Raw genomic sequence first — 27,676 nt, 5'->3', positions numbered from 1 at the left:
ATATATAAACGTGGAAATCCTTGTCTTCCCCTCATGTTCCTAAATTACTTTTTAAAATACTCCCAAATGAAACAGAACGTTTCATTCTGATTTGGACTGTACAAGAAAAAGAATTTTGCCTTAAAACTTGAGATAAGGGGACTAGTCTCTATTTTTCAACTGAACTGGAAAAACATCACTGTTTGCAGTCTAAGTGGAAGCACTGTCAGAGAAAAGGATGAAATTTTTGAAAGCTCATGAAGCACTTGGGCATCCAGGACTCAATGCAAAAAGGCTTTTGTTTGTTGCTGATGAGTACGACCTCTATAGAAGTGACAACAGTGTTTGCTTCCCGAGTACAAGATTTACTTAGGAAGTGCTTAAGACCTGAACGTAGCCCCTCCGTGGTCTGACCAGGTTTGTGTCCACGTTCCAAGGATACGTTACTGGAGGGCACTTGTGGGAAAAGTTCAACAGAGACATGAAGGGTTGCAGGCTCCAGGTACCTAAATTCTTCCTTGGTTTAAATTCTTTTAAAATATTCTTCCTAATCCCTGTCAAAATAGGCCCCAAGTGCAGGCATTGTATTTAAGAACACAGGAACATAAATAAGATGTAGTTACTGAATTAAGGCCCTGTCCTAACATGACATGGCTGATTCCCAAAGCGTAAAAAGCTCTGCTGTGGATGTCCCAGTGACTCCAGAACTTCAGTTGTCTGTCCAGATGACTGGATATTTCTTTTCTACTTCCTAGTCTATATTTGTTTCTGGTTAATTCAGTTGGATTTGAAATTCAAATTTCTTCTCATTACATGGAGAAATTTCCATCTGATATGGTCGAACAGAGCTGCATTGCTGCAATGGGCTTCTGAACCTGTGCGTCTTCTGGAGAGTGTGGTACTGTGGTTGTGGCCCAAGAAGACAATACAAGGAAAGCCCGATACGTGCAAAACCATACCCAGCCTCTGTGCTCAGCAAAATTAGCATTGTTATGAGCAAGGATAATAGCAACCAAGCATCTTCCTAGCCCTCGCTCCAGGATCCTGACATGCACGGTCACCACCGGAAGCCCAGCCTGAGTTAAGATGCAACAATATCGATATATAATAGTCAAAAGCTGAAGTCTTATGTATAGCTGGTAGTGAAAAAAAGGGTTTGAAGAAATATTAAAGTCTTTGAACCTCTCAGGTAAATCTCTTCTGGACCACAAGAAGCACATCGACCCTATTTTGTTTGGAAGACAAAGGAGGCTGCTATGAGGTGTATTGGCTGTGTACCGAGATCTGAGGGAATTGTCTTCTTCTCTAGTTACTCACAAAGCCCATGCTCGTTTTTCATGCTGGGTAACACCTTGCTGAGCGTATCCTCCACACACTATTGGGAGTAACGTATTCCTCCCACCAACTACTATTTATATTGTCAGTCACCCCTTGGATTCGACAGAGCTTTCTGAGCAGTAAAACACCACACAGCATATGGGTAACACTCTGCCAAACTATACATATTTGCAGAGTGATTTACTGGGAGAGGATTGCTGGTGTGTCACAGTGGCAAAGTTGCACTTTTCTGCAGTTTAAGACAAAACCGGCCCTGGGACCAGAATAAGCAAGGGCAATGCACGTGTATTGGTTCCCAGTTGCGTCTCTGCTGGGACGTTGTGCCAGCACAGTGCTGAGGCTGGGCAACAGGCAACTGATATGTCAGCAGTTGAGCTAAAGACTGTCTGTTCTCTAATAGACAAAGTTGGTGTTTTTTTGATGCGTATAAAACTCCGCAAAACTTGGCAGTGATTATGTAGTCCATGTTCTCACCAATCTGTTTGTCAAAGGCCCTGTGACTCTTGAGTACCTGGGGGTAGATACTGCAGACGCAGGCTCAGCTGCTTGTTCCAAATATTCAGAGGATTTCTGAATCATTATAAGCCCCTTTCATTCTTTTTCAGTTCTTGGGCTGGCGACACCTCTGCTTCAGTGGCTGCTTTCCCCCGTATTTACTTTCCCCAGTCGGGCTTCGGAAAACTTCAGTGATGGTGGAGCGACCAGTCATCTTGATATTTGGTTTGTTTTGGGCTTAGGTTCCCTGTGCTAACTATGGTTTCTTCCAATTACAAGCTCCTTGGTACAGCAATAGTGTTTGCTTAGGCAATGCCTCTGTTCCACCTGCCATGCCCCGTTTTAGCAATGTTTGTAACTCGACCACCGCTGAGCTTCAACGTTGGCGTATGAGTTATGATGAGCATGATTGCGGTACCAAGAGATCAGGTTCCAGGAAGAAAACTGGTGGTTTAATTAAGTATATCTGTACCAGGTTCCCAGTAAGAGATTTTTTGGACCTGAGTTTCTTGCCTTGCTCCAGCAAGGTAGTAACTGAACAGATTAGTTTCACTCAAGGCCCTGCGAATTTCTGTCCCCAGCCAGTGGATGCCCACTTGGTTTCTCAAGGGCAGGCACAGGGTATTTACACCTGTCTTGATGGAGTTAGCTGAAATCAGTTAGAAATACTGTCCAGGCTGGAGTGTGATGAGAAGAATTAAGGTAAAAAGTCTTAATTTAGCAAAATATTTGGGCTGAATGTGATACAACCTCTTCCACATTTCACGGAATCACGGAGTTTTCAGAGTTGGAAGGGACCTCTAGAGATCATCTAGTCCAACTCCCCTGCTAAAGCAGGATTGCCCAGAGCACATTACTCAGGACTGCATCCAGGCGGGTCTTGAAAATCTCCAGAGAAGGGGACTCCACCCCCTCCCTGGGCAGCCTGTGCCAGTGCTCTGTCACCCTCACCGTAAAGAAGTGTTTCCGTGTATTTGAACGGAACTTCCTGTGTTCTAACTTGTGCCCATTGCCCCTCGTCCTGTCACTTGGAACCACTGAAAAGAGCCTGGCTCCATCCTCCTTCAGCCCACCCTTTAGATACTTGTACGCCATAATAAGGCCTCCCCTCAGCCTTCTCTTCTCCAGGCTAAAGAGTCCCAGCTCTCTCAGCCTTTCCTCATAAGGCAGATGCTCCAAGCCCTTAATCATCTTACTTGCCCTTCGCTGGACTCGCTCCAGCAGTTCCCTGTCCCTCTTGAACTGGGGAGCCCAAAACTGGACACAGTATTCCAGTTGTGGCCTCACCAGTGCAGAGTGGAGGGGGAGAATGACCTCCCTCGACCTACTGGCCACACTCTTCCCTATGCAGCCCAGGATTCCATTGGCCTTTTTGGCAACAAGGGCACATTGCTGGGTCATGGATAATTTACTGTCTATTAGGACCCCCAGATCCTTCTCCTCAGAACTACTTCCCAGCAGGTCCGCCCCTAACCTATACTGGTGCCTAGCATTCTTCCTCCCCAGGTGCATTTTGCTTTTGTTGAACCTCATTAGGTTCTTCTCTGCCCAGCTCTCCAGCCTGTCCAGGTCACGCTGGATGGCAGCACGGCCCTCTGGGGTGTCAGCCACCCCACCCAGTTTGGTATCATCAGCGAACTTGGTGAGGATACGCTCTGTCTCCTCATCCAGGTCATTAATGAATATATTGAACAAAATTGGACCGAGTATTGACCCCTGGGGGACACCGTTGGTTACAGGCCTCCAACTAGACTCTGTGCCGCTGATCACAACCCTCTGAGTTCTGTCAAACAGGGAGTCTATTTCTTAGACTGGACAAAATAGCAGTGCACCAGGAGTGGTGCAGGAGATACAGATACACGAGAGATGATTTTCAAGGATCTGTATTTCTTCTGAAGTCTCACTGTGCAATTACTTGTAGCACATAAACTAACGTGCTCTCACAGTGATGAAACAGCTCTTTATACAGTCTCTTGAACACAGTTTGTCAACGAGGTGATTCATGAAGGTGGCTGCTGCTTCTCCCACTCAAAGAATGCACATTATAATGGAAAGCAGCTGGATGCAAACACCCTGGTGGCTCCATACCTGCGCTGTTTGTAAGCCCGACCCTTTTCACAGAGAACGAGGCCTATGCAGTTCTTCATGTGGGAGGATTCCTGCAGTGGAAGCATCTTTGAAAAGCATGTATTCCTGCATCTCCCCTGGGCGGGATGGGTGCGTTACCGTACAAGATGGACAAAGCGGTAAAGCTGTAGTATTTCATAACATAGGGCTGAAGTATCTCCTTTATATTTTCAACTTCACAGTCAAGCGCTGTCTAATTGTCCTTGAATACACAAATACAAGTTATAATTGCCTGTTAATAGGGCATCTTACTATGGAAGCTTTTATAGGGAATGCAAAAATGATGAAATGCTGTAATAGTGTCCAGAGAAGTACTATTAATTTTCAGTAACGGGTAAAACAATCATCCCTGAGGTATGGTGGAGGTAGCATGAATTCTGCTCTATTCCAGGGGATGGAGTAAATGACATCTTAAAGTCACTCCCAGCCTTGTTTCCTGCGATTCTCTGGCTCACAGCAAAGGAACAGTTTCATTCTCAATAATTTATTTGCCCTGTGTTTTTACATGCAAGAATTCGGGAGCTGCAGCGGGGGTGGCTGGTGTTTGCCTAGTCCCTGTGGAACCAGCAGGTGTCATCAGAACCTTTAATTCTCTGATGGGAAGCGGGATAATTTTGTGTGTTTGGACATCTGCCCTTCTCTGTGCCTTACTAAGTTTGTATCTTGAGGCAGGACTTAAGCAGGAGACACAAACTTAAACAACCGGCACTGGAAGATATTTCTGTTCTCCTGGGAGGGCATCTCAAATTTTCTCCAGTAGATGTGAAATGCAAGTGCACTTCTATTTTAAGTTCCTGAAAAAAATCAACTTTAAAGGCAGGAATTACAAAGTGTCTAAGAGATTGGTATGTCTAAGGAGAAGAAAGCTTACTATTACATCTTCAAAGTGGCAGAAAAAATTGACATCAATGACTTCTGATCACCCGAACTTGGAATATGACGTATTTTCCCACTATTCCTTACCCACATTCCATGTTTACGTGCACTGCGCATGCATCTCCGTACTGCTGAGAGAATCAAGTTGAGTTCCTGTGACTTGCAGTCTTTGACTGTCTGACCTGAAGCAATTACCTGATGTGATGAAGAAATCTCTGCACTTTGGCCTCTGTAAAAGACAAGCAAAAGATGCCCTCCTGCACTTGTGAAATGTGCTGAGGTTTGCTAAGTGCCAAATGAGTGCAAGTTAGCGTTAGCCGCGTTACCCAGAGTGGCTGGCAAAGAGCTCTGCATTGTGGAGTTGGGTTTTTTTGTTTATTTGGCTTTTTTTTTTTTTTTTTTTTTTCATTTAAACATGGATATGAATACACTAACCTGCTAAAGGTCTGGTACTGGTTCCCATGGCTCGAGTGTGGGCGTCCTGTAGGCTGCACGTGGTGGGTATTCAAAAGCAAGTCTTCTTCCGAGAGAAAGGATGTATCTACCCGGCGGAGCTTTCACAAAATATTTAAGCAGGAATTAGTTTTAATACAGGACTTGGTGTCTTTGTTTAAACTGCTGCAGCACTTTACTCTGCCTGGTCTTCAATGAGACAAGTCAGTATCTGTGTGCTTCTATTCATTTCTCTATGCTGGTCTTGGGACCAGTCCCTTCTTGAGATTTTTAAAGACAGGATCTGAGTTTATCTGCAGACAATAAAACTGAAGTGGAGAAGCAAGGGCAGATAAACAGATCTTTAAGAAGACATGAACATTTTCTTCAAATACCATATGAAGCTCTCATATGGCAACAGCATAGTTCTTGTGAGTTTGAATTAAAAGGATAATAAATTACATGCTGCTACATACAAGAGATATCCGTAATGATCAGTCTCAAATGTAAGGCCAGAGACATTGGATACTTGTGTCTATCTCTAAATCATATATATATATAATATTAGTTTTCAGGAAACATGTATTACACAAAACCCACTATCAGTCAAAAATCTGTAACTAATATTTCTGTTGTTCCTTTCCCATAAGGAAAAATATTTAGACAGTGAAATAGTTAAATGGATGGCAGTCCCTGTCTATGAGCTGTGTGGGGACTCAAATATGGTTTTCTTTATGTTTCATAAGAATATTGCATTTAATATGTGGGCAGTGCCAGATGTGAGGTGTTAATTATTCGTTTCCTTGATTTAAGCACTAATGTCACTTAGCAACCTTACTCATCTTTGAAATGGAACTTTTGGAGGTTGCACATACATTGCTATTGAGAATTACATTTATATTAGATGTGGGAAATAGAGCAAATGTGTGAATCTCTTTCACTCCTGATGGAAACCAAGTGAAAAGTTTATAGTTCTTTTGAGAGGTTTCCTTTAGACCACTACAGCATTTGGTTGCTCTTCCCAGTTCCTGATATTTTCTGGCTTAAGTGCCATCCAACTTTGCAACTGTGACTCAGTGAATTTTCAGCTTGTTTTTTTTTAAGGAAATTCAGCTTATATTTTCTCTGTCTCATTCTCTCTCTCTTGCCTTCTCTCCATTCCATTTTATATATATTGAAAATATTCTCTTTCTGCATCAAGTCTGACCAAATGATAAAGGGCTGAAACATACCAAATTCATACAAATTTCATGAAGTTGAATGACCTGATCCAGGACAGAGACACTTTCACAGTCTGCACTCTGGGAGGAGCTGATGAGCTTGTCTCTGCTAGATGTCAGAGAATCCGCACCAGAGCAGCTCTGGCAACCAGGTTTCACTGAATCTGTAGGCCACATAACTATTTATGTATATGAAAAAGAGTGCATAGGTTTGCTTTGGGATATTTATTTTTATGCTGGTAAATTAGGCCCATCAGCATGTTGGAGGTACATGAAACCTTAATGTTCGCTTGCTGAATAACAAAAGAGCCGTGAGGTATGTTCACGCTGAGCAGTTTTTCTATAAGTATCCACACCTACAGGGTGATAGGACAACTGGAAGGAGGGGAGAAGAAAAGGAAGACAACCAAGGTAGCAGGAAACAGACTTTATTGAGCAGTGCTCAGAAATAGTAACGGTCCTTGGAGACACTCGAAACGTGGCCCAAGATTTTATCAATCCATGAAGCATAACTGGCCATTCAAGGGCTGCTACTTGGCTAGTGACAGCATTTTGCCGCGTGGTTGGCGCTGGCAATGCAGTCTGTTTGGATGCTGACTCACTTGGAGTAGAAAGTTGTGTTCCTACAGGACGTGGACCATGGGCGGGCTCAAAGTACCTTCGCCATCAGGGCCTCTGTGAAGATTCAGCTGTAGGTTAAGTCTTGCTTTTCTGTGCCGCAGCCATAAGCACAATAGCAGCACTGCTCTATATTCCTTTTCTTGGAAAGATTCCCGGTCTCCTACAGTCAGGATTTTATGCCAAACTGAAGCATTTAAAAGCCTGTAATACACTGTATTATATATTATTTTAAAGAGCTTGGTGTCTCCAGCGTGGGAGCAGCCTTCAGACACTTCCTGGGTTGGTGGCCAGATCAGACTAAGTCACTGAACACATTGAAGACATCCTTCTTACCTCCCAGAAAGCCTCATCTAGCATCTTCAGTTGTTCCTTCTTAGTCATTTTTGATTGAAAGCACCTATTTTGCTCCCTGCATAATGAAACAATTTTTGGATCCCACTGAAGTCACTCCATACTGAATGATAGTAACCTTGGTCAGCGGCTGATTATAGAATGAATATGAGATTTCTGCATCATATAATTTGCCTTTGATGGGGGCATTCATTTTTCTTTTTGGCATTGTAATGAGCATGGAGGCATTTGCATTGACAGGAGGTTTAAATTACAATTCCCCACCCATTCTTCTTCAGTGTCTTCAAGTTCCAGTCATTGTCCTTCTAAAGGACAGCCAGTCCTGTGGTCAGACTTCTTGTCAGCCAACATTTCTATTTAGTAGAAGATAAACGTAGGATGAATATGATATTTCAACTACATTTTATTGAGCGAGTGGCTATATTTAGCAAGACTGCTCCCTCTGACCAACAGGAAAACAAGTGGTCTTGTGAGCACCAGTGCAGTAATAGCATGAAATTGAGGACTCTCTATCAGGAGAGAGCTTGAGAATTGACTTTAGTCTTTAGCATCGTGGTTCACACACGTGCCCAAACTCATATCTTCAGCTTGACCTTAGTTATCTAATAGCTTAGGCACATCATATCCATAATACGCATTGGAAGATCTAAGCTTGGACACACAGGTGTTCTGCAGTCCCTTTCTATAGTAAGAATATAGTCATTGGACCTACTTTGATACTTGTGATAGGTCAGACCCAGTGATAATCCACCTTGTCTATAGTCCATACAGGTTGGACTGCATGGGCAAACGTCTTTGCTTCTAATGTGCTCCGGATGTCAGGTCTCAACTCCTTCTTAGACTTGTGTATGAGTAGTGTGTGACAATGTCGCTAGATGCTCAGACTCTTGCTATTGTGTACCAGATCAGATTGTTCTTCCCAGGTAATGTGTAACATGGTGGGCTATAGAAGAAGGATGTCTGCTAGCAGGCACATCAGAACCACTGAAGAGAACATGATGTTTTTCATCTGAAGAAAAAAACCTATAAGATACAGACCATTACAATAATAAAGAGAGGAAAAAAAATATCCACACAGTATTTCAGTGTGGATATGTTTTATCATTTTATTAATAAAATTTAACTGACATAGGGCTGTCTACATAAGGAAATAATGCAGTGGAACTACGATGGGAAAATGTTACTACCCTAAATCCTTGTGTGGACTTTTGTCCCAGCATCAAAGTGACTTCTTGGTTGAGCTTAAACCCTTTGCCATGTTAGAAATTTAAAAGGATGTCTTATACCAGAACAAAAGTTTTGGTACAGAACATTTTCACTCTAGAACTATATTGCTTTAAACTAATCGTTTAGATCATAGCAGCACCTTCTTCTGGTGTGCATACAATTTTAATGTGAAGATGGAATTATTCATCAAATATAATTTTTGGAAATCAATGCATCTCTTTCTGCCTGTGGCAAAAATTCAACATGCGAAGCCTTGCAAAACTCAGCTTCCACTGCTAGCTGGTACCACGAGAATAGATATATTGCCCACCCTCTGTCCGTGTGACTCCCAGAGTTGACTTACAGGGCAGCTCTTACCCTAGGCATGTCCAGACTGGCCATGGTGTGATGGGTTTTGAGCTTTCACTGAGAGCTGAGCCAGTGAGAGACCCCCTGTAGGAGCAATTATACTGGTACAGCTGTGCTCATAGCGGTACAGCTCGTCATGCTCAGGGGAAGCGGCATAAACAGTCTCCGCATGAAACAGTTGTATAATGACATAACTGTGAGCAGGCTGTGGGTTTAACTGTCCTTGCCCAGGCAAGGACCAATTCGCTAATTAATTATGCGCATGCTGCAGTTTCTGTTGGTAACAGCACATCTAGTTAAAGTCGATGTGACAGATGCAGGTGTTGAGGCCGGTCTGCAGCATGACACTGAAAGCCAGCGAGCAAACTTCTCTTTTGACCAGAGAAGCTGTAGATGCCCCATCCCTGGAGGCGTCCAAGGCCAGGCTGGATGGAGCTTTGAGCGACCTGGGCTGGTGGGAGGTGTCCCTGCCCATGGCAGGGGGGTTGGGACTTGATGATCTTCAAGGTCCCTTCCAACCTAACCCAAACAAGCTCTAACAGATGAGGTTGCAAAAGCAAAAAGTTGAAGCCAGGCTGGAAATTTGGTCCTAAAGCACTCATGAGATGTAACTGCCTCTTCCCTTTTTCAGTTTTGCTTGAAAGAAAAATAAGCTGTGCAATGGAGTCCTTGCCCGGAGTTTTATCTCCTAGTTTAAAACCAAGCAATAGGGCATGGGGGTGGAAGAAGTATGCAAAGTCAGCACGCTCACTGCAATGCAAACATGAGGGTTATCTTAAACTTACCCTGAGAGACCAGAAAACAAAGATATAAGCTAGCAAAGCGTTTTCTCATAGAATCTCCACCGTGCATTGAGAGTGTCTTAGCCACAATCTCCCATACAGTCATTTGGTTTAATTACAATAACAGCGGTTAACACTTTTGTGACCCCAAAACATACAACAGAGATGAATGTGTGTGTGTGCGCGTACGTATGCATTTGTGTGAATGCAGTAACACTGAACATAGCTAAATGCCAGGACATCAAGCAAAGAGGTGCAGAGCTGGCAGGACCTGGGCTGTGTCCCCTTGCCCATTAGCCAGGGTTTGCTCAGGAATGGTGGCAAATTGCAGACCTGGGGAAGGAAGCTGAGAAGAAAGCATGCCTCGGTGGAGCACGCTCCACCCAGGCAGGGTTGGCTGGCATGTGAAGAAGCACCAGCACTGCTCAGCGGTGCGGGGTGGGAGGTGGGGGGCCAGGAGGCAGCAGAGTCCTAAACCCCACCGTTCCTTCTGTAACCTCGAGAGTAACACATTTGCACTGTGGAGAAACCTCTGTTATAAAGTGGTGTCATCAAAGTCTCGCCGTAATCTCAAAAAATGTTCAGATTTTGTGCTAGCTTGTCATACAGTCTTGGTCACTTCCCCATCTGCGTGGGGTGTGACTCACCTCATCTCGAAGCACTTAATGAGCCATCGAGATACGTCCTGAATTGGTTACAATATGATATGCATGGTGGGCAGATCGAAGCTGAAACAAAATGTACGAGGTGTCTGGAAGTCTCCATTTTTGATTCTGCAATGATATGGTGATCCCAGTTGTCATATCCTAAAAATGTGGGGTTTGCTCTCATCGGGTTAAAGGGGACATTTGGAAGTTGTTATTTCTTCTGCAGGGGAAATCACGCCTCCAGAGGTGGCAGCAAACACACTTATACTCCTGACTTCAGACTTCCAGCTTCACGGGAAGCCTCTCCTTTCCCTGCCAACCCCATCTGTGGTACCCGGGGAAGGACAGCACAGGCAGGGGCACGGGGCGGGTGACACTGGGGCTCTTGCATCACCGTCAGTGGCTCTCTGCTTGGCAGTGAGGCTGGGAGCCACAACCCTGTGGCTCCTTCCAACCGAGCTCCTGTTTATCCTCAGCCCTCACTGTAGGGATACCCCTGGTTTCTCAACCCAGGTGGCCCCGCACGTAGCCAGGCTTGGCCCCAGCACCGTCTGTCCCGGTGGCCATGGGCAGGAGCAGGCCAAGCGAACCTCCCGTGCTCAGGAGGTTGAGCTTTTCTGCAGCCGCCAAGTCAAACACACCCTTTGTTTCTGGAACTTCACATTTGTATTTCACTAAAATCTGGAACCATGAGAAAGTTTTTCTTCTGTGACCAGATGAAGGTGACAAGATCTGCCTGTTTGGGAAGGCTCCTGACTCAGCCAGGCTTCCCTGACTGATGCCAGTGGGCTACGTGGGACGGCATCACCCTCGCTGCCTGGCGTGACAGGCTGAGCTCATTTCCACGGCAAAGCCACTCCAGAAGTATCTTTCTTTACTGTACGAGGAACTCAGGATATATTTTGGGAATATATGAAAGATAAATCCCTCTAGTATGTATTGCTAAAGCTTTTGTTAAAGTTTTGGATGTTGTACAAATATTAAGTCATGCTAGACTTTACCCGTGGCCAAACATGTTACGTTAAAGTTATCTCCCTCGCTTTGAAGCCAGGTATTTCAACACACTAGGTGGTCTGATAATCTCTCAGCTGCATCATTTAACAGGTAAATAGCTTCTCTGTGTCAAAAAAAAACCATAGGAAACCCAGGGATATAGAATAATGGATAGAACTAGATCAAGCTGTAACACAAGTACTTCAAATTCATATACTCAAATTGCCCAAAGAGCGATCACAAACACAACCAGATTTTCACGCTGGTCTCCTACAACCAGTAACCCACACCACCATGTTCGCACCTGGCCTGCAACAAGCTGTCCTTAAAAACGCTGGCTGTCGTTGGTGCCCCGACAGCAACAAAACTGTATGTTTGAAGGTCAGTTCTGGTTGGAGGCGGGGAGCTCCGGGAGCGGTGATTTTGACACATGTGAATGGGCACACAGGAGTTTTGCCACAGCAACTTCTGTGTAGCTGTCATAGAAGGACAGTCGCAGTCATTTACAGCTGGGAAGATTTCTTTTTAAATAGTTTTTCCATGTAACCACGAAGAAAGCAACCTCCTAGAGTTGTTAGCTGTGATTTCACCTCCTCTTGGTGAGCTGCTGTCCCTCGTCAGTGAGTAGAAGAGGCATGCTGACGCCTTCCACTAGTCTGTAGCTGACTGGCTCAGTTACTAAAGATAAGACAGAATAAATAATGATGAAATCTTATTTCTTATGGCTATCCAGGGGAAAAAAAAAGAAAAAAAAAAAAGGTGCTTTTGGTCAAGTTGCTAAATACCTAGTGACTGAATAACAGAGTATCAGTGCCAGATAAGATAAGAGGCAAAGAGAAAGGAGTCGTACTGATGCCTGTAGGACTGCCTTCCTCGGTTTCCAGACTAATGAAGTGGTTTGAAATACTGTCCATGGGACAGATCTCCTCTGACCACCTCAACAGAGCGGAGGAGAGCCTCTTAGCCCTGGAGTGGTCACCCAGGAGGTCCCTGGGGTGCAGGTCACAGCCTCCTGCCTGGGAGTGTCCCCCTGCACCCAGAGGGAGTAGAGGCGGTCAGGGTCTCCTCCCAGATCTTGCCCAGATCTTGCCACTCCGTGATGTGGCCGCCCTGTGCCAGCCGTCCCCTATGGTCTTGCCACCCCCGCTGTTGGGAAGAGCTGGAAGTCCCGTGGTCCGACACGCGGCAGAGGGCTCGACGGGAGGCCAGGCAAAGATCCTGGGAGGAGGATGGGGACCTGGCTGCCACACAGGGCTGTCTCCTTGCCTCGAATCCCTCTTCCTTCTCTGCCATCAACTTTGGCCTTGTGTCCCATATTGGTCCACAAGGTTTTAAGTGCTCAGCCACTGGCAGAGCTCACTGACTGACTGCAAAGGGATGTTTTTGGGGGGGATGTTTTCTTTCCAAAACATCAGTTCTTTATGTGCCATCGCCTAGGCACTGGGAGAAGGGACCTCTGGGACACTGCTATCACTCTGTGAAGCTGATCTTGTCCTAAAACACTGCCTTTTAGGTAAACCCATGATGTACTCCTGCTCCAAGTAGCACAAAGGCTGGCATCCAGGGAAGCCTTACCACTCCATTTTTGGACCCAGTACTTGGCCACATGTGAGCCTTTTGCATATTTCATGACCTTCTGCCCCCCTTCCCTTCTCGGTAACCTCTGGGATCATCATCCCACGGCTGGGGTGGTGCCTGCACCTTGTTGTCTGCTTCCCCATGGGTGCTGGCATCCTATGACTTGCTGATGAAGTGAAGATTTTGGTGCCGCAGCCTCAGTGAGCCCTGGGGCTGCTCACCTTCTGCCTTCCCCTTTTGCCAAAGAGACGAGTTGGACAGGTCTGTTGTCACTGATACATCATTGTGTGTGGTGTGTCAGCCCTTCAGGTGTCACTTGGCAGAGGGAAGAGAAACTATAGACAGTCGTGGGGTGGCAGATGCTGGTGCCTCCGTGTTGAAAGCTCCCATTTTTCCCAGCCCTGGGGTCTTGCTTGGTATCTTGGACATCCTGCGGTAATTGCGATGACAGACAGCAAGCGAGATATTAGTCATGGCTGTTCACGTCTGTGGCCTGCAACAGTCTCCATCTTGAGTTTCAGTCGGGGAGCGCTATGTTTTCTGGCAGCACTGTCTCTTCTCGAAAGGCTCTGGTCATGCTCCTCCTCCAGATCCACTCATTTCAGAGATTCCCTTGCACTGTATGGGGTATTTTCATATTGCATATAGGAAGCAAGAAAGCAATGGGGCTGTTCTGTCCTCTGGCTCTACCCAGGTATGCAGGGGACTCACTTGCTGATATTACCAATTTTTTTCCATCCAAGTAACAGAGTAGGTGGCTTGAATTCTTGTCAGTTTCTTATACTCAAAATCCTGTTATGGTGAAAAAAAACGTCTTGTATGCGAAGACAGGAATTTATCAGTAGTATATTTAAAATCTTAACAGGCTTACCCAAGAATTATTAGTCTGGGTACAACATTAAGACTTACAGTTCAGATTATGTATAATTAAAATTAATACACACAAACTTTTTGGTATCTTCCCCATTCTCTGGGGTTATGCTCACCCTTTCTCTGCCCCACTGGTTCCTGGGGTCGATGGCTTCAGCCCAAAGGGAAGGAGACTGCTGGACAGCCGCATCCTGCATCCTTGCTGGGAGGAGTGGGAGGGTGGTGGGTGCAACCTCTGTGCTCTGGGGTCTGCTTGGGGTCATTTTTATACATTTGCTCACATGCTCTACCCCTTGCACTTCCTTCATTGGTTCCCAGGTCCACATTACACCTGTGTTTACTGCCTGTGCTGTTTTACACACACTGGGTACTCAATCTCTGTTCTCCTAGTTATCCCCCAAACTGGTTTTACCCAGCTCCCAAGGCTGCAATCCTGTGATGACCAGTAACTGAGCGCTGGCGAGCTGTTTATAGCCCTGAGGGCTCCAGTATCATCCTGTGCCTCTACTCTCAAGCCCCCTGCTATCATCCCGCCATGCCTGTACTCCTTCATTCCAGGGCCATAAACGCTTCGCTCTGTGCAGAATAACTACTTGTTGTTAATATCTCCTAGTTACAGAAATCTCTGTATGTGCAACAATATTTAAATGTTACACCATACAATTGTATAAAGTGAAGGAAAAATTTAAAACAATTAGGTAATAGCACCTGATTGCTGGATAATTACTGTTACAAACAAAGAAGGTAAACCAAAACCCCAGGCAGGCCAGGACAAGTCCAAGCAAAGCCTGACAAGTGTAGAGACCCAAGGCCTGTACTGTTAGACACAAAGCAGGTAGCTGCGTTACAAGCAACAGCACTGCTGTATTTGCAAGGCTAAAGGCTATGCTGACCCACGTCTTTCTTCATGCTGAACAAGAACTTTAAGATTACACCTGCCTGAAGTGTAAATGGGGAGTTTCTCCCTTGATTCCTCTTTGTAGGGAGGCTGAAGGACACGGGGTTGGGAATTGAGAGGAGTTTGGGTGCCCTTCCTCCAGGTACAAGCTTGAACGATAGTGAGAAAAGAGAAAAATGTATCCTAAACACCTCCTTCCAGAAAGAGTCAGTGAGCTGGGGAGACTGTTGCAGTCTTGGGATGTAGTACTTATCATGGAATCACAGAATGGTTTGGGTTGGAAGGGACTTTAAAGAACACATAGTTCCAACCCCACCCCCTACCATGGGCAGGGACACCTCCCACCAGACCAGGTTGCTCAAAGCCTCATCCAGCCTGGCCTTGGGCACCTCCAGGGATGGGGCATCCACAGCTTCTCTGGGCAACCTGGGACAGTGTCTCACCACCCTCAGAGTGAAAAAATTCTTCCTGATATCTAATCTACATCTCCCCTCTTCCAGTTTGAAGCCGTTCCCCCTTGTCCTGTCACTACATGCCCTTGTAAAAAGTCCCTCCCCAGCTCTCCTGTAGAGCCCATTTAGGTACTGGAAGGCTCCCCGGAGCCTTCTCTTCTCCAGGCTGAACAACCCCAGCCTTTCCTCATAGGAGAGGTGCTCCAGCCCTCTCATCATCTTTGTGGCCCTTCTCTGGACCAACTCTAACAGGTCAATGTCATTCTTGTACTGAGGACTCCAAGTCTGGATGCAGTACTCCAGGTGGGGTCTCATCAGCACAGACTAGAGGGGCAGAATCACCTGCCTTGACCTGCTGGCCACGCTGCTTTTGATGCAGCCTAGAATATGTTTGACCTTCTAGGCTGCAAGTGCACATTGCCAGGTCATGTCGAGCTTCTCATCAACCAACACCCCCCAGACCTTGGAGCGCTTGGAGGCTGTTGGGCTGCAGCTGATGGCATGGCCCTGGTGCAGTCAATGAAACGAGGCTGGCTTTCCACCTGGCCAGGGGACAACTAAGTCACCCAAACCAGTGAACACCACAAGCACAGCTGAGTCCTATCTTCAGGCTCATTAGCTGTGTCAGCTGTGTCAACAGCTAATGAGCCTGGTTGTTAATTGCTCCCAAGATGCACTTCAGGCTTGTTTATATCCACATAAGGCCCATCACACCTGATGGGAATGGCTCAGTTACCTGAAGCTCTGCCTTTCTGCCCAGCCTTCCCCGTGCTGCTGTGAGTGCTCTTGAGGTGATCTGCCAGAGGTAAGGAGCCCTGTTGCCTCCTACCCTCCATTTCTTGGGAAGGAGGAGAGCAGAACCTGCATGTGGAGCAGGTGCTACAGCTGAGCCGGTGGTGTCCACCTCCCGCAGGAACAAACGGTGCTGGTGGGTGGGAAGGATAAAATGTTAGCCTGCAGGAGGGAGAGTGGGAGGCTGTGAAAAAGATCTGGTGCAGAGAGGAAACGCAAAGAGCGAGCGTAATAAGGAAAATCTGTTTGGTGTTGCTTGCGGCGACGGGAGCAGGATTCGGAGAGTAGGACTTGGTGGATGGTGTGGGGGGAGAGATGAGAATGGGCCGCATAACAAATGGCGCAGCACAGCATGGATGTAGGCAGGGAGCAAGCTGTCTGATGCTCTTTTGTGCTAAGTGTGGTGCCTGCCTCTTCTTCAACGCTGTCTCTGGCAAATCCTGCAGTGGAAAATCACAGCACGATGTCAATATACCAGGAGCTGTTGCCTGATGAAGCAAGTCTGGCAGACGGCTCCTGGACGCTGATCTTAACATGGGCAGGAAATCCCCCGTGGGAATGGCAGACAGCCCTCGTCACCGCTGCTCCGTCTCTCCACGGCCAACACACGGGTACCGCATCACTCGCTGTCCCTGTGACCTCTCCAACATATTTTACAAACTCGGAGAGATCATATAGTGAGAAGGGAAGGACAAGCCGTGGAGAGCCAGTTCTGTATGGCAGCATGTCTGCTCCTGCACCTCCCTCCTACGGCCCCATGGGCTGGTTTTCCTGGAATATGGGAGGAAAACAGAATTCCCACATCCTGCTTCTGAAGGGAGCATGTGTCTGTGGGTGCACCATGATACTGAGGGTAGGAAAGAAAGGAGTTTCCCTCCCAAAATACGGATTAACAGCCTGCAAAAGCTGATTTAGCTGATATGAGGGATTCTCTTGATCTTTAAATCTCTCCCAGAATCACGTGGGGACAACCTCCCCTCTCCTATGCTGTATTTCTATGTATATGTCTCTATCCACTCCAAAATGGTTTACAAGGGAGCAAGCAATATTTAGTCTTACAGCTGCCACAGGTAACTGTGCATCTGAGACCTCTGTTTCGTCTACATTTTTTAGTGTAAACTGAGGATCACTCTACTAAAATCAATTATGTCAGTTTTGCAGCTGGTGCAAATTGGTGCAACTCTAGGGAATTCAATACTGAGCTAAGGATCTCACCTCTTTGAGTTCTCTCATCCCTAAAGGTTTTACTGTTGCTTTGATGACTGTGTGTTCAATAACAGCAGTTAACAGTAGGAGTGATAACGACTAAGACTGACTCTACCGATGCTGCACTGTGCAGTCGTATGTCAGGAAGACAAGAAACCTGCACAGTCGGATAGGGCGCCTTATGAATTATTGCTGTGTGGACATTGGGCTGCAAAGCCCCCCAAACAGATGGAGGTGAGTGCAGGAAGGAGCCAGGAAGGTGATGTAGTGCACATGCATCTCTTCCACTGGGAGTCCTGCCATCCATGCACGTGAGGTGTTCATATACTTGTCAAACTGGAAGAAGGTAAATTTAGATTAGATATTAGGAGGAAATTTTTCACTATGAGGGTGGTGAGGCACTGTCCCATGTTGCCCAGAGAAGCTGTGGATGCCCCATCCCTGGAGGTGTTCAAGGCCAGGTTGGATGGGGCTTTGAGCAACCTGGTCTAGAGGGAGGTGTCCTTGCCCATGGCAGGGGGGTTGGGACTAGATGATCGTCAAGGTCCCTTCCAACCTAAAGCATTCTATGACTGTCTATACAGATACTGTACCTATTTAGTCAAAAAACGCTGTCAAACACCACATATGAGAGTTAACAGGAGCTTTTTACTAGGAATACAGAGCAGAAAGGGGGCTTTCCTTTAGCTACTCACACGGGCTATCTAAATCTGTCAAATTGACAACACGTGGTTGAAAGTCTTCAGGTTCAAGAGCAGATTTGATCCTCCTGCTCTGTTTTGAGCTGCAAGAAAGTGGGGAAGATTTGCTGCTAGATTAATACTAAAAATGATAAAAGGTTTCTAGTGAAGAAAGATTTCTTTCTCCGTTGAAGACAGCTTTTCCACATTCCAGGTGCTGTCTCCATTAGAAGCTTCAGTTTCCCATGACCCTGCATTGTTGATCCAACTCTTCCTATCTCTTGTTTACTTACTTATGGTAAGTTACAACCACTTCTGCTTTGTTTGCAAGACTGTTAATCATTTTATCTGCTATTCTGGTTGACAACCACATATTAAGCAGGAGTCTTCAATTGTAATACAAATGCCTCTCTCTGAATGCTGGCAAATCGTAGGTCTTTCCTTGGCTTTCAGTCAAGTAAAAAAGACATTCTTTGCTAGCTGAATTTAAAACATTTTCCTTGCTTCCTCTTAAGGGAGTGTCATGGTCGATACCAATATTTTATTATTTTTTTTTTTATAATGGCACAGAATGCAAACTCTTGCTAAAAAAGAACCATATACTAAGCTGGTACAAATGGAAATAAATCACGTCATGCAGTTTCACATCTTCTTTAATCAGTAATAGCAAGCAGAATTCATGTCACTTCAGCCACTGATAGTCGGGTTAACTATTTTTCCTATGAAGAGTGTACTGTTTGTATCTCTATCGAAAATCAGCATGAGGAAGGGACGGTTGAATTCAACGGTTGGAGGAAGAGACACTGTAATTATTTCAGCAGCCGTTGCTGCTGCTGCCTCAGTACCTCTCTCGTCAACATCCACAGCAGCCTTATGAACAACCTAGGAAGAAAGAAAACAGTCATTTTGGACAGACAACAGCCACCTGAGAGATGAATCAGACCCATTTTAAAGCAGCCCTGCTTTGGAGGTTCTACTGAGAAGTGAATAGAGGCAGTAGACACGTGAGCTGTGTTGTTGTATTCGTGAATGCTTTAAATGAGGACCAGGACAGAGCTACAGAAATCTCCTCAAAAAAAAAAAAAAAAGTCCCAGGCCATTTTTCCTCTGTCCCAAAGACTGGATGAAGGATGGAGGCTCCACATGTTAGTTTTCTGCACCTCTGAAACTGAGTCTCCAAGGTGGGAGGACAGGCTGTTGTATGCCTGGGAGTGTTAGCAGCTGCCCTTGAAGACCTGGGGGTTGAGGTTCCTCTTGTGTTCCAGGTACCGTCCAAGAAATTTTAGCCGATACCAGTCTTGGAAAAAAACAGATGTGCAGCAAACTAATCTGATTTCCACTGTCATTGAGGGCCAAACTCCTTGTAAGTTTGCAGGCTGAGGGCAGGGTGAGCACAGCTGCAGGCAAGCTGGGAGCTGTATTTAGCTGGTGTTTCTGGATGCTATCACAGAGGGGTTTTCCTGCATGGTCATGAAAGAAAGGAGAAGGCTAACAGCCGTGGACTTACTTTAGAAACCTTCAGCTCTGGGGTGCCGGTGATGCCAGAGAGATCTGCCTGGTCAGTGAACACATCCACAATTCCCATCTTGCTAAGGGTGTTCGTTATTTCATAGCTCCCGGAAATAGAAAATTTGGGGAAGTAGAGGCTCACTAGGCTGTTAGGTAGGAGAGAAACACAGAAGGTTGTGAGAAGGATTTTTCCACCGAGGTAAATAATGGTGAGAAAGCTGTGTAATTCCCATGAGTGTTGGACCCTAACTGTACAATGAGCACTAATTCAATTGCTGGTGCTTCTCCTGGTGACATAGGCACTATCATTCCTAATAATAATAATATCTATCTGGTGCTTTGCTTCAGCAAATCTGAGAACACTCCGCAAAGGAAGACAGTAACGAGAGCCCCTCTTTACAGCCAGAGAAGATGAGGTGCGGAGGTGACAGCCCATGTCACTCAAGCAGGTAGAGACCTAAGTGGGGCACAAACAGAGTCTGCTTGGGGAGAAGCGTGGCAAACCCCAGCAGTTCAAATCAAAGCAGTGGTTTTGGCACAACTGTGCCATTTGACATGGCTCCAGGGAAGGTCTGTGCCCTGCTGCCTGTGCCTTTGGACACCCTATCCTCTAATCGACTTCCTCCTGTGGGCTGGTCATGATCTGCTATTTGTATAGGCAGCTCCTGCTTGCTATGCTTTCTGTTGGATTTCTCTTCGTGCACTGTCTAGGGGTCCTCGGAGCCTCCAAGTCACCTACTGTAGTGACTACCCTTTAGGTAGCTCAAGTCTCTTGCTCTTTTGTCCAGAGTCAGCTTGGGTTGACTAGCAAAACAGATGGGATCCAAACCCCACTGTGGTAGCCCTTGTGTGATACTGCCCAGTGCACTAGAAGATGATGGGACCAAGTGTATTAGCACTGGCATCAACATAACAGTAGGACTGAAATAGCCTTTTGCTTCTCACAGCCTATCCCATGAGATCTTGAAGGAACTTGCACCAAGAATTTTTAGATAAGGATTTTCCTGATTTTTGCAGCTGAGAATTATACATTTTTATTTTTCATATTTGAGGTATCACGTTAGTAGCTCATATCCACTTTGCTACTCATTATGTTTTTATTAACTGTGCTGGCATTTCTATAATGACACACCAAGAATCATGGGTGTGAACCGCACAGCCTTATTAGCTGTGAATCAGGGCAGAGCTTGGTAAATTGGACACATATTAACTTGATATTACTCATCTACTGGTGCTAAGATCTCTTCCCTCACAGATGAACAGGGTTGTAAAACGTGTTAGCTGATGTTAGTGTCAATGGTAGGAGCTAACAGAACCTCATTAGATTTTTTTTTTTTTTTAGGTTCAAAAATAAAATGTCAAAATCGAGACAACCGCAATTAATCACTAACAGATTCTAACAATCACTGTGTGATGCAAGTGTTCTTGTAAGGAAGATATTTGTGTAGAACATATTATGTATGTATGCATTACTACAACTCTTTCAGTTATGGTTTATTTAAGGTTTAGACATAGGTCTGAGTCACGATGTGTCAGTGATGTATGAGAGGTAAACCACGTTAACTGAAACCTCAGTGTAGGATATTTGCCTTAGAATTGCCACCTTCTCGCTCAGTCAATGGACTGGTTTAGAAACTCCAATCTCTGCTTGCTATTGGGGACTCCTTGGGAGCCTCTCAGGATGGTCCCCTCTCTGGTGGGGGGAGCAGCAAGTCACTTGGGCATCAACAAGAGAATAGTTAAATACCGACCAGCTGCAGGATTTTTACAGCGAGGGCACACAAGCCAAAAATAACCTACTCAGTTCCCACAATCAGCAAGTTCATAGTGTTTGCATTCCCAAAAAAGAAAAAAGACTATAAATCTAGACGCTGCTGCAGCTGACTGGCAGAAGATTACCTCTGGAAGAGATGGTCTGACCATTCCTGAATGATTTCCTTGACCAGAGCTTGCTCTAACTGCTTCATTTTCCCTTTTGCTGGCAGAACCAGAAATGCAGTAGCACTCCCATTATAATGAAGCCGTACCACGGTGCACGACAGCTCCTCATCAAAATAGAAGTCAAATCTGTCTGTCTGGTGCATCATAGGGACTTTCACAGTAGTTTCAGCATCCACAAAGAACTCCCTTTCTTCGGTATGCTCTGGTTTAAAAGCCTTTTCCCAGTTGCCTGATACAGAGAAGGAGAATGCAGCTGAAAATCCCATGTCCCATCCCATCATAAATTGAATTATATATAACTGGTAATAATATTCCTCCTAGGAATAAAGTTCCTCTATTTGTTAAATTCAGAATTTTCAAACATAACATTTTAAAATGCATGTCGCAGTAAGGCAAGAATCTTTTACCTGGTCAAAAGAGTGCATTAGATTCCAATTTCACTTTATTTTTCAGATGCCAGCAATGAACTAGTTGGGCATTTTCTTTGTACCTATCACTAATTTGTGGTCAGGTGATCTAAGTGGCCTTTCTGCAAGTTGTCATTTAAGGGCTGACCTGACATCATCTGTGTACTCACATACTGCATGCATTTCATTTCCATTGACCTTAATCATAAGCCTCAACTTGTAGATAGATATGAGATCCTACAGTAATTTTGAGTGCTGTTATGTTAGGCTTAAGAGCACATCACCTAACCCGCATCAGAAATGCACCGGGTTTCCACTTTATTCCTTAAAATGTCCTCCCCTGTTTATTATTAGCTTCTTCCATGTATAAATATGTTAGTGTGTATACATAAAGGACTTTGACTGGGGGGAAAAAAAAGATGGAGTACGTAGTAAATTAGGCCATTGAATCATGCAGGCTTTTAGAGAAAGGCATTAACAGGATTAAGTCATGCGTGTGTCTCAGCCCCTTCACTGAAAATTAGAACATGGGGCAACGTTAGTTATGGATAAGCCCATGCAAATGAGCTCAGGCTGCGGCTTGGAGCAGAGCTCCTGTGGCTGCCACAAAGATAACCAAGCCCACGTGGCCCCTGGCTGCCTTCCCGTGCTGAGCAAGGTCCTGCCACCTCTCCACCATCTCCAGTATGCCATTAGGGGCTTTTCTCACCCAGCGAAGAGCCTTTGACTTTTCCCCCCGAAGCAATTTCCACACGAGGTTCCTGACATTAGATCTGTTGATAAGAACAAATAATTGAATGCAAATCGTAGAGGACTTACCTTTAAAGAAAACATAGCTAGCCAGAAGCATTACGGTCCGTGGATCCATGTCCTTGACCAAATTAGTAATTTTCCCATGTGTTTTCCTCTCTATATAATCATTGACCTGCTTCTTAGCCTCTGTGGGATTGTTAAAGTCAGTGGTAAAAGCCTCCATCTGATACAGAGCTTTGGCATCATCTAAAAACTTTTTTAGAGGTTTCATCTTCTCTGTTAAAAAGATGGCGTTCCCCATGTTGAGCTGGACCCCGTTCTCGGGATGGCTCAGCATGTGGATGAGGTTGTGGAAGCCTTCATGTATCTCTTTCTCCTGAATCTCTGTAAGGTTGAAGGCGAGTCCTTCCAGGATCTGGGTCTGAGTGGCTGACCTAGCCCCTAGGGCCAGCATCGCAAATGCAGCGGAGATGCTTACAGGAGAGAAGAAAATGTTCTTATTAGGTGCCTCCAGCGTAACCTCTTTAAAAAACTGAAATGCGAAGTCAGCATTGTTTGGCACTAGTTTGAGGCAAGCGATGGCCTCACCTCTGTGATGCATGTGATGTTTAGGTTCATTTGGATCGTGTCCATTGTGGGGGTTGGGTGGGAGCTGACCATGGGCAACAGTGTGAAACCCAGCCAGTAACAAACTTATGTAGAATGTGATCTTCATCTTCTTGTATTAAAATCCTATGGAAAAAAGGAGAAGTTATTACTAAAGTAAACTAATTAAGTAGAAATAGTTACTCCATCATTCCCACTGAATAAGAAATCTTATCTCTTTCTTTTGTCCTCAGTTTCCATGTTCTCCAACTCTTGCCAGATTTTTTTTTTTTCATTTTCCCAGGCCTCCTGGCAAGTCTCTGCCAACTCTTTCTGCCACCCTCACCCTAAATACCTGCAAAGGCAAAATTCAGCACGGATTAGCTGAATGCACAGCACCCTCAGCAGGCCAGAGAAAGGAGCCTGTCCCCTCTGAAAACACACCACGGCAAACACTGCAGGGCTGCGGTACCACTGTGCTTTTGACACTAATGGTCTAAGGTAATTGCTGGAAAGCTCATCATAGGAGAAGTCTGGATGTTTTGTGAGTAAAGGGAGAAAGAGCAAATTCATGCAAGTGGGCAGCAATCAGTAGCTACATACAAACAGAGTTTGAGCAAGCAGGCATGAGGGACATCTCCAAATAAACTTTTGGTCAGATTGATAAGGCACCCTACTTCAAGAAAGGACAAATGGCAGTGGCTGTTGTTCAGTAGCAAGCTGAATATGAAGCCCTATGTCTCTAAGGCATAGCTGCTCTTTCTTTCTGAATAAAAACGATGCAACGCTTTAAATATGACCCTGAAGTGGTGTGTCGTATCTTAATAGACAAACCAAACCGTTGGAGCGGGTTCGCTTTCAGCACGGCAGAAGGGAGTTAACGTCATTAATAAAAACAAGGCCTTATTTTTATCAGATGCTCTACTGGTCAAAGGGCGATGCGTTTATCAACCTGTGAGGCTTGGCTGTGGTAGCCGCGTTCCTTTGCAGAGCTGACACTCTGCACTGTATGAGCTCTTACAAAGGGACCTTGGAAATGTGGATATGAATGTCCCAGTGGGCCTCATTTCTGAGGAGGAATCTAGGGCAAAGAAACGGTGAGAGAGTTGCGAAGGATTTGGGGAGATGATGAGCCAGATTTGCTAAAACTTGTGCAAGGAGAGACATATTAAACCAATTGCACCTTTCTGCTCTGGCATGATTCAACTGGAGAGACCGTCATCAGAAAGTGCAATGCTCACGGTCCTGCTTTCTCCATAACATCAGAGGGAGCAATTTCTATTTGCAGTTGAGTATCCAGCTACAGTTAGACCTGCATAAGAACAACAAAACATTTTCGAGCTATAATCAAATATTCAAACATTTACGTGCTTGATATAAGTATTTCTAAAAAGCAGGCCTATTTGCACTAACACCGACTGTGTTACTGACAAATGGAAGAACCATAAAGGTTCTTGGTAACTACATTTTCAATTACGGTGCACAGTAGTTTAAAATTATAGTTTGGCCTCCTCTGATTTTGACATTGAAATGATACTTCTCAATATATCTAGCTACTTGTAACTCAACATAAGAGCTCCAGTTCTGCATATTTAAAACCAGCTATCAGTGAGCCAATGTATTAGTCAGACTTTGAAAAGAAATCAACTCCCAAACGAAAGCATCAGAGCTGAGCCTAATCTATTTCCACGTATCCAGCAGGCCGAGTCAGAAGCTGCCTCTGGATACATTATTCACTGTGAACTATTTACTCAACTGCAGTCATAATTTATTAAGAATAACATGAATACCAAAGAATGAAACGTTTCATTTTAAACAGAAGTCACCACCTGTTCCCTATCTCATCACATTTAATATTTATAACAAAACGCAACAGATAGATGGACTTTTCTGTATACACATTGAACTGCCAATTTCTATTTATTTGGAATGCAAAGCAGACATGGAATTTAACTGCCCTGGCCTTAAAATTATGGCTAATGGATATAGCATAGTTTTGCTGTAAGGGTTCTGTTAAAATATTGGTTGCAGTTTTCTGAAGGTTTTCTTCCTATCCTGATATTTTTGCTCTATGTAGTTATGACATGTTTGCATTTTGTGGTTAATTTATGTACTTTCATGGAATTAATTTAATTTTATTACAGCTCTGAATTCACAGATAATTAAATACAATCTGAATCATCCATCTGTTACTCAGTACTGGCCAATCACAAACAGTCAAGACTCATGAGTCAGCCCTCACAAAAATCTTGATAATGGTTGATATTCAAATCATAAGATTGTAAAAGACTCAGCAGTTGCAGGTTCTAGAGGTCTTTTTTGTTGTTTAAGCCTTGAAGATAGAAGTGGTCCACTCTATTAAGCCCTTCTTTGGAACACAAAGGTACTTTTATAACAGAATTAGCGTCCTGCAGGCCTTTAGAATATGGTTGGGGACTGCTACTTTGTACTTGATGTTTGCTATTCCGTTTAATATTATTGTGGCTTCTAGGTTAGCAAGTGATCAGCCAGTGATAAATTGGCAATGGAGACCTTTTCAGTATGAAGTAGAAAATGCAGATTCTCTTATGGTCTTAATGATTGAGGGATTTTCCTACCAAGCATACTTGCTAACAATTTATTAAAAAGCAAAAAGTGAAGAACCTCTGCTAAAAAGCCCTGAGGGAATTTCCTGTCTGAAGGGACTATTTTGCAGGAAGCTTCCTATCTTAAGACTTTTATTCATGTAATCTCCAGAAAAGCAGTTTGTCCATAAATGTGGGAGTAAAATTGAAAAGCTCTTTGATTCTCATTCCACACCTACACTGACTTGTTGAATGGCTCGGAAGGAAACCCATTTACCTCTCTGCCTCTTTTCTTCTCTTTGTCTATCTTATGCAATATTTGTGGTATTCAAGAAAAGGTTGCTTTCATGAAGAGCTTTCAATCAAACCAGACAATAGCACAAGAGCATGCCAACACCTGGAGGACAGTGTTCCTTCAAGCAATTTATCTGTAATAGACTTGGTGATTACACTTGTTGAAGATATTACCTCTTCCCTATCACACAATCTTGCCTACCATGCAACCCAGAATGGCAGTACTTATTTTGGACAGTATATCCTAGAAAGAAAATGGAGAAAACTGGAATTAGCTGAAGTTACCCTAGAATAATTCCACTAGAAGACCTGGAAGTGAGCTGGACTAAGTTTTCTGACTGACAGAACTTACTTCTTTGTGGATATGGCTAATTTGTCTAATTTAAGGCTGATTTTTATCTCCGTGATTTGGAGAGACAATTCTGAAGACAATTTTCTGCCTTTAGTGTCCCGTGTGGTAGTCCAGGAGATGAGTGTTCATCCTGTGCTACTCCCATAAGGGGTCCTTAAGGATAATCTCATTTCAGACAACATGAAAATTTGCACTGCTCAAAAACATATGCAGGCATGGAATCGAAAAGCAGTTTGCTCACCAGATGGTGCTGCTTCCCTCCTGACTGCTTCTAAATGAGGAAATCCGAGAACTCTCTTTCCCAAAAGTTGCATTGTGAAGACACCAGGCACATTGAGACACGGTCCCGCCACCACCAGTGGTGTCTGCTGAACTAATCTCAGCTACTCAATGCTATATCCAAAAAAATAATCACCCAACCACACAAAAAAGTCACAAAAGAAAGACTCGACTAGTCACATCTGTGTGTGTGAAAATTATTTCAGGAGGATACTGTCCAGCACCACGAACACGCATGTGCTTTCCTGGATGGCCAGAAAGCTCTCCGCATACCTCATTGTATACGCCCGGACACACTCAGGGGCTATTCCAGACTGATCATCTGGACATTGACTTCTCTTGTGATTCAGAGTTTTGATGCCTTTGTGCCTGAGGCCCCTGAGAAAACTGTAAGCACAAACCAAATGCCATTCTGCAGAGAATCCAACCGCTGTGACTATTTCATTAAAAGTAATTCCTTTTGCAGCAGAAACATGGAAGCCCAGTTTACTCTATCCTTCAGAAATGTATGTGACTGTTTACAGAGCTATTCCTATTCCCAGTGTCATCTTCTGTAAGACAGCTTAGCATTGGAGAGCTCACCCAGGAAGCGCGCCCTCCAAGAGTGGCATCACCCACTTCTAGGCCTCCTTTTACCTGGAAACAGGTGAACGTGAGCTCTTGCTCTTCTACTGGGCCACCATTGGTGTTTGCTGTTGAACCTGAGTTACTGCACATACTCAGGGATGAAGCATCCCTGAGGCCAGAGGATAGAAAAGAAGATAAAAAAGAACCAGTGCGGTGGTTAGGGCAGTCAACTGGGACAGAGAGATTTTTCTTCTCTCTGTAAAGCAGCAGCAGTCCCAAGAACAGGTTAAACCAGGTTCCTAGTCCCTGCTTCCCAGTGTGCACCTGATCACTGCCCGGTCTCTGCCTCCATGAACACGTTGGCGTCACAGTGATCTTAGTATATGGAGAACACCATTTTCTCTGCTTCCTTCTTAATGATCCTGCAGTCTGATGATTAGAACATTAAGGAGATGCCTACTCTAAAAAGGAAGCGGACCTTAGATATCCCATTCCCTAAGCAAAGATATCTCA

The 27,676-nt window shown here is 44.8% G+C and overlaps 1 protein-coding gene across 1 annotated transcript; it reads right to left on the bottom strand.

Moving 5' to 3' along the window:
• Window positions 1-18,599: 18,599 nt before the first annotated feature.
• Window positions 18,600-23,240, bottom strand: LOC309673907 (alpha-1-antiproteinase 2-like; the record flags this gene model as incomplete). The annotated part of the gene is made up of 4 exons (XM_082485789.1): window positions 22,589-23,240; window positions 21,321-21,591; window positions 19,420-19,567; window positions 18,600-18,794 (listed from the first exon to the last, which is right to left on the bottom strand). Exons 1-4 carry the CDS (start codon window positions 23,235-23,237, stop codon window positions 18,600-18,602), a joined length of 1,263 nt encoding a protein of 420 aa, XP_082341915.1. The 5' UTR covers window positions 23,238-23,240.
• Window positions 23,241-27,676: the final 4,436 nt, after the last annotated feature.

The sequence above is a fragment of the Vanellus vanellus genome (genome assembly GCF_965231255.1).
Source record: "Vanellus vanellus genome assembly, chromosome: 6".
In the NCBI taxonomy this organism is placed as follows: domain Eukaryota; kingdom Metazoa; phylum Chordata; class Aves; order Charadriiformes; family Charadriidae; genus Vanellus; species Vanellus vanellus.
The sequence above is the reverse complement of the archived record's forward strand: the minus strand, read 5'-3'. Positions and strand labels throughout refer to the sequence as shown.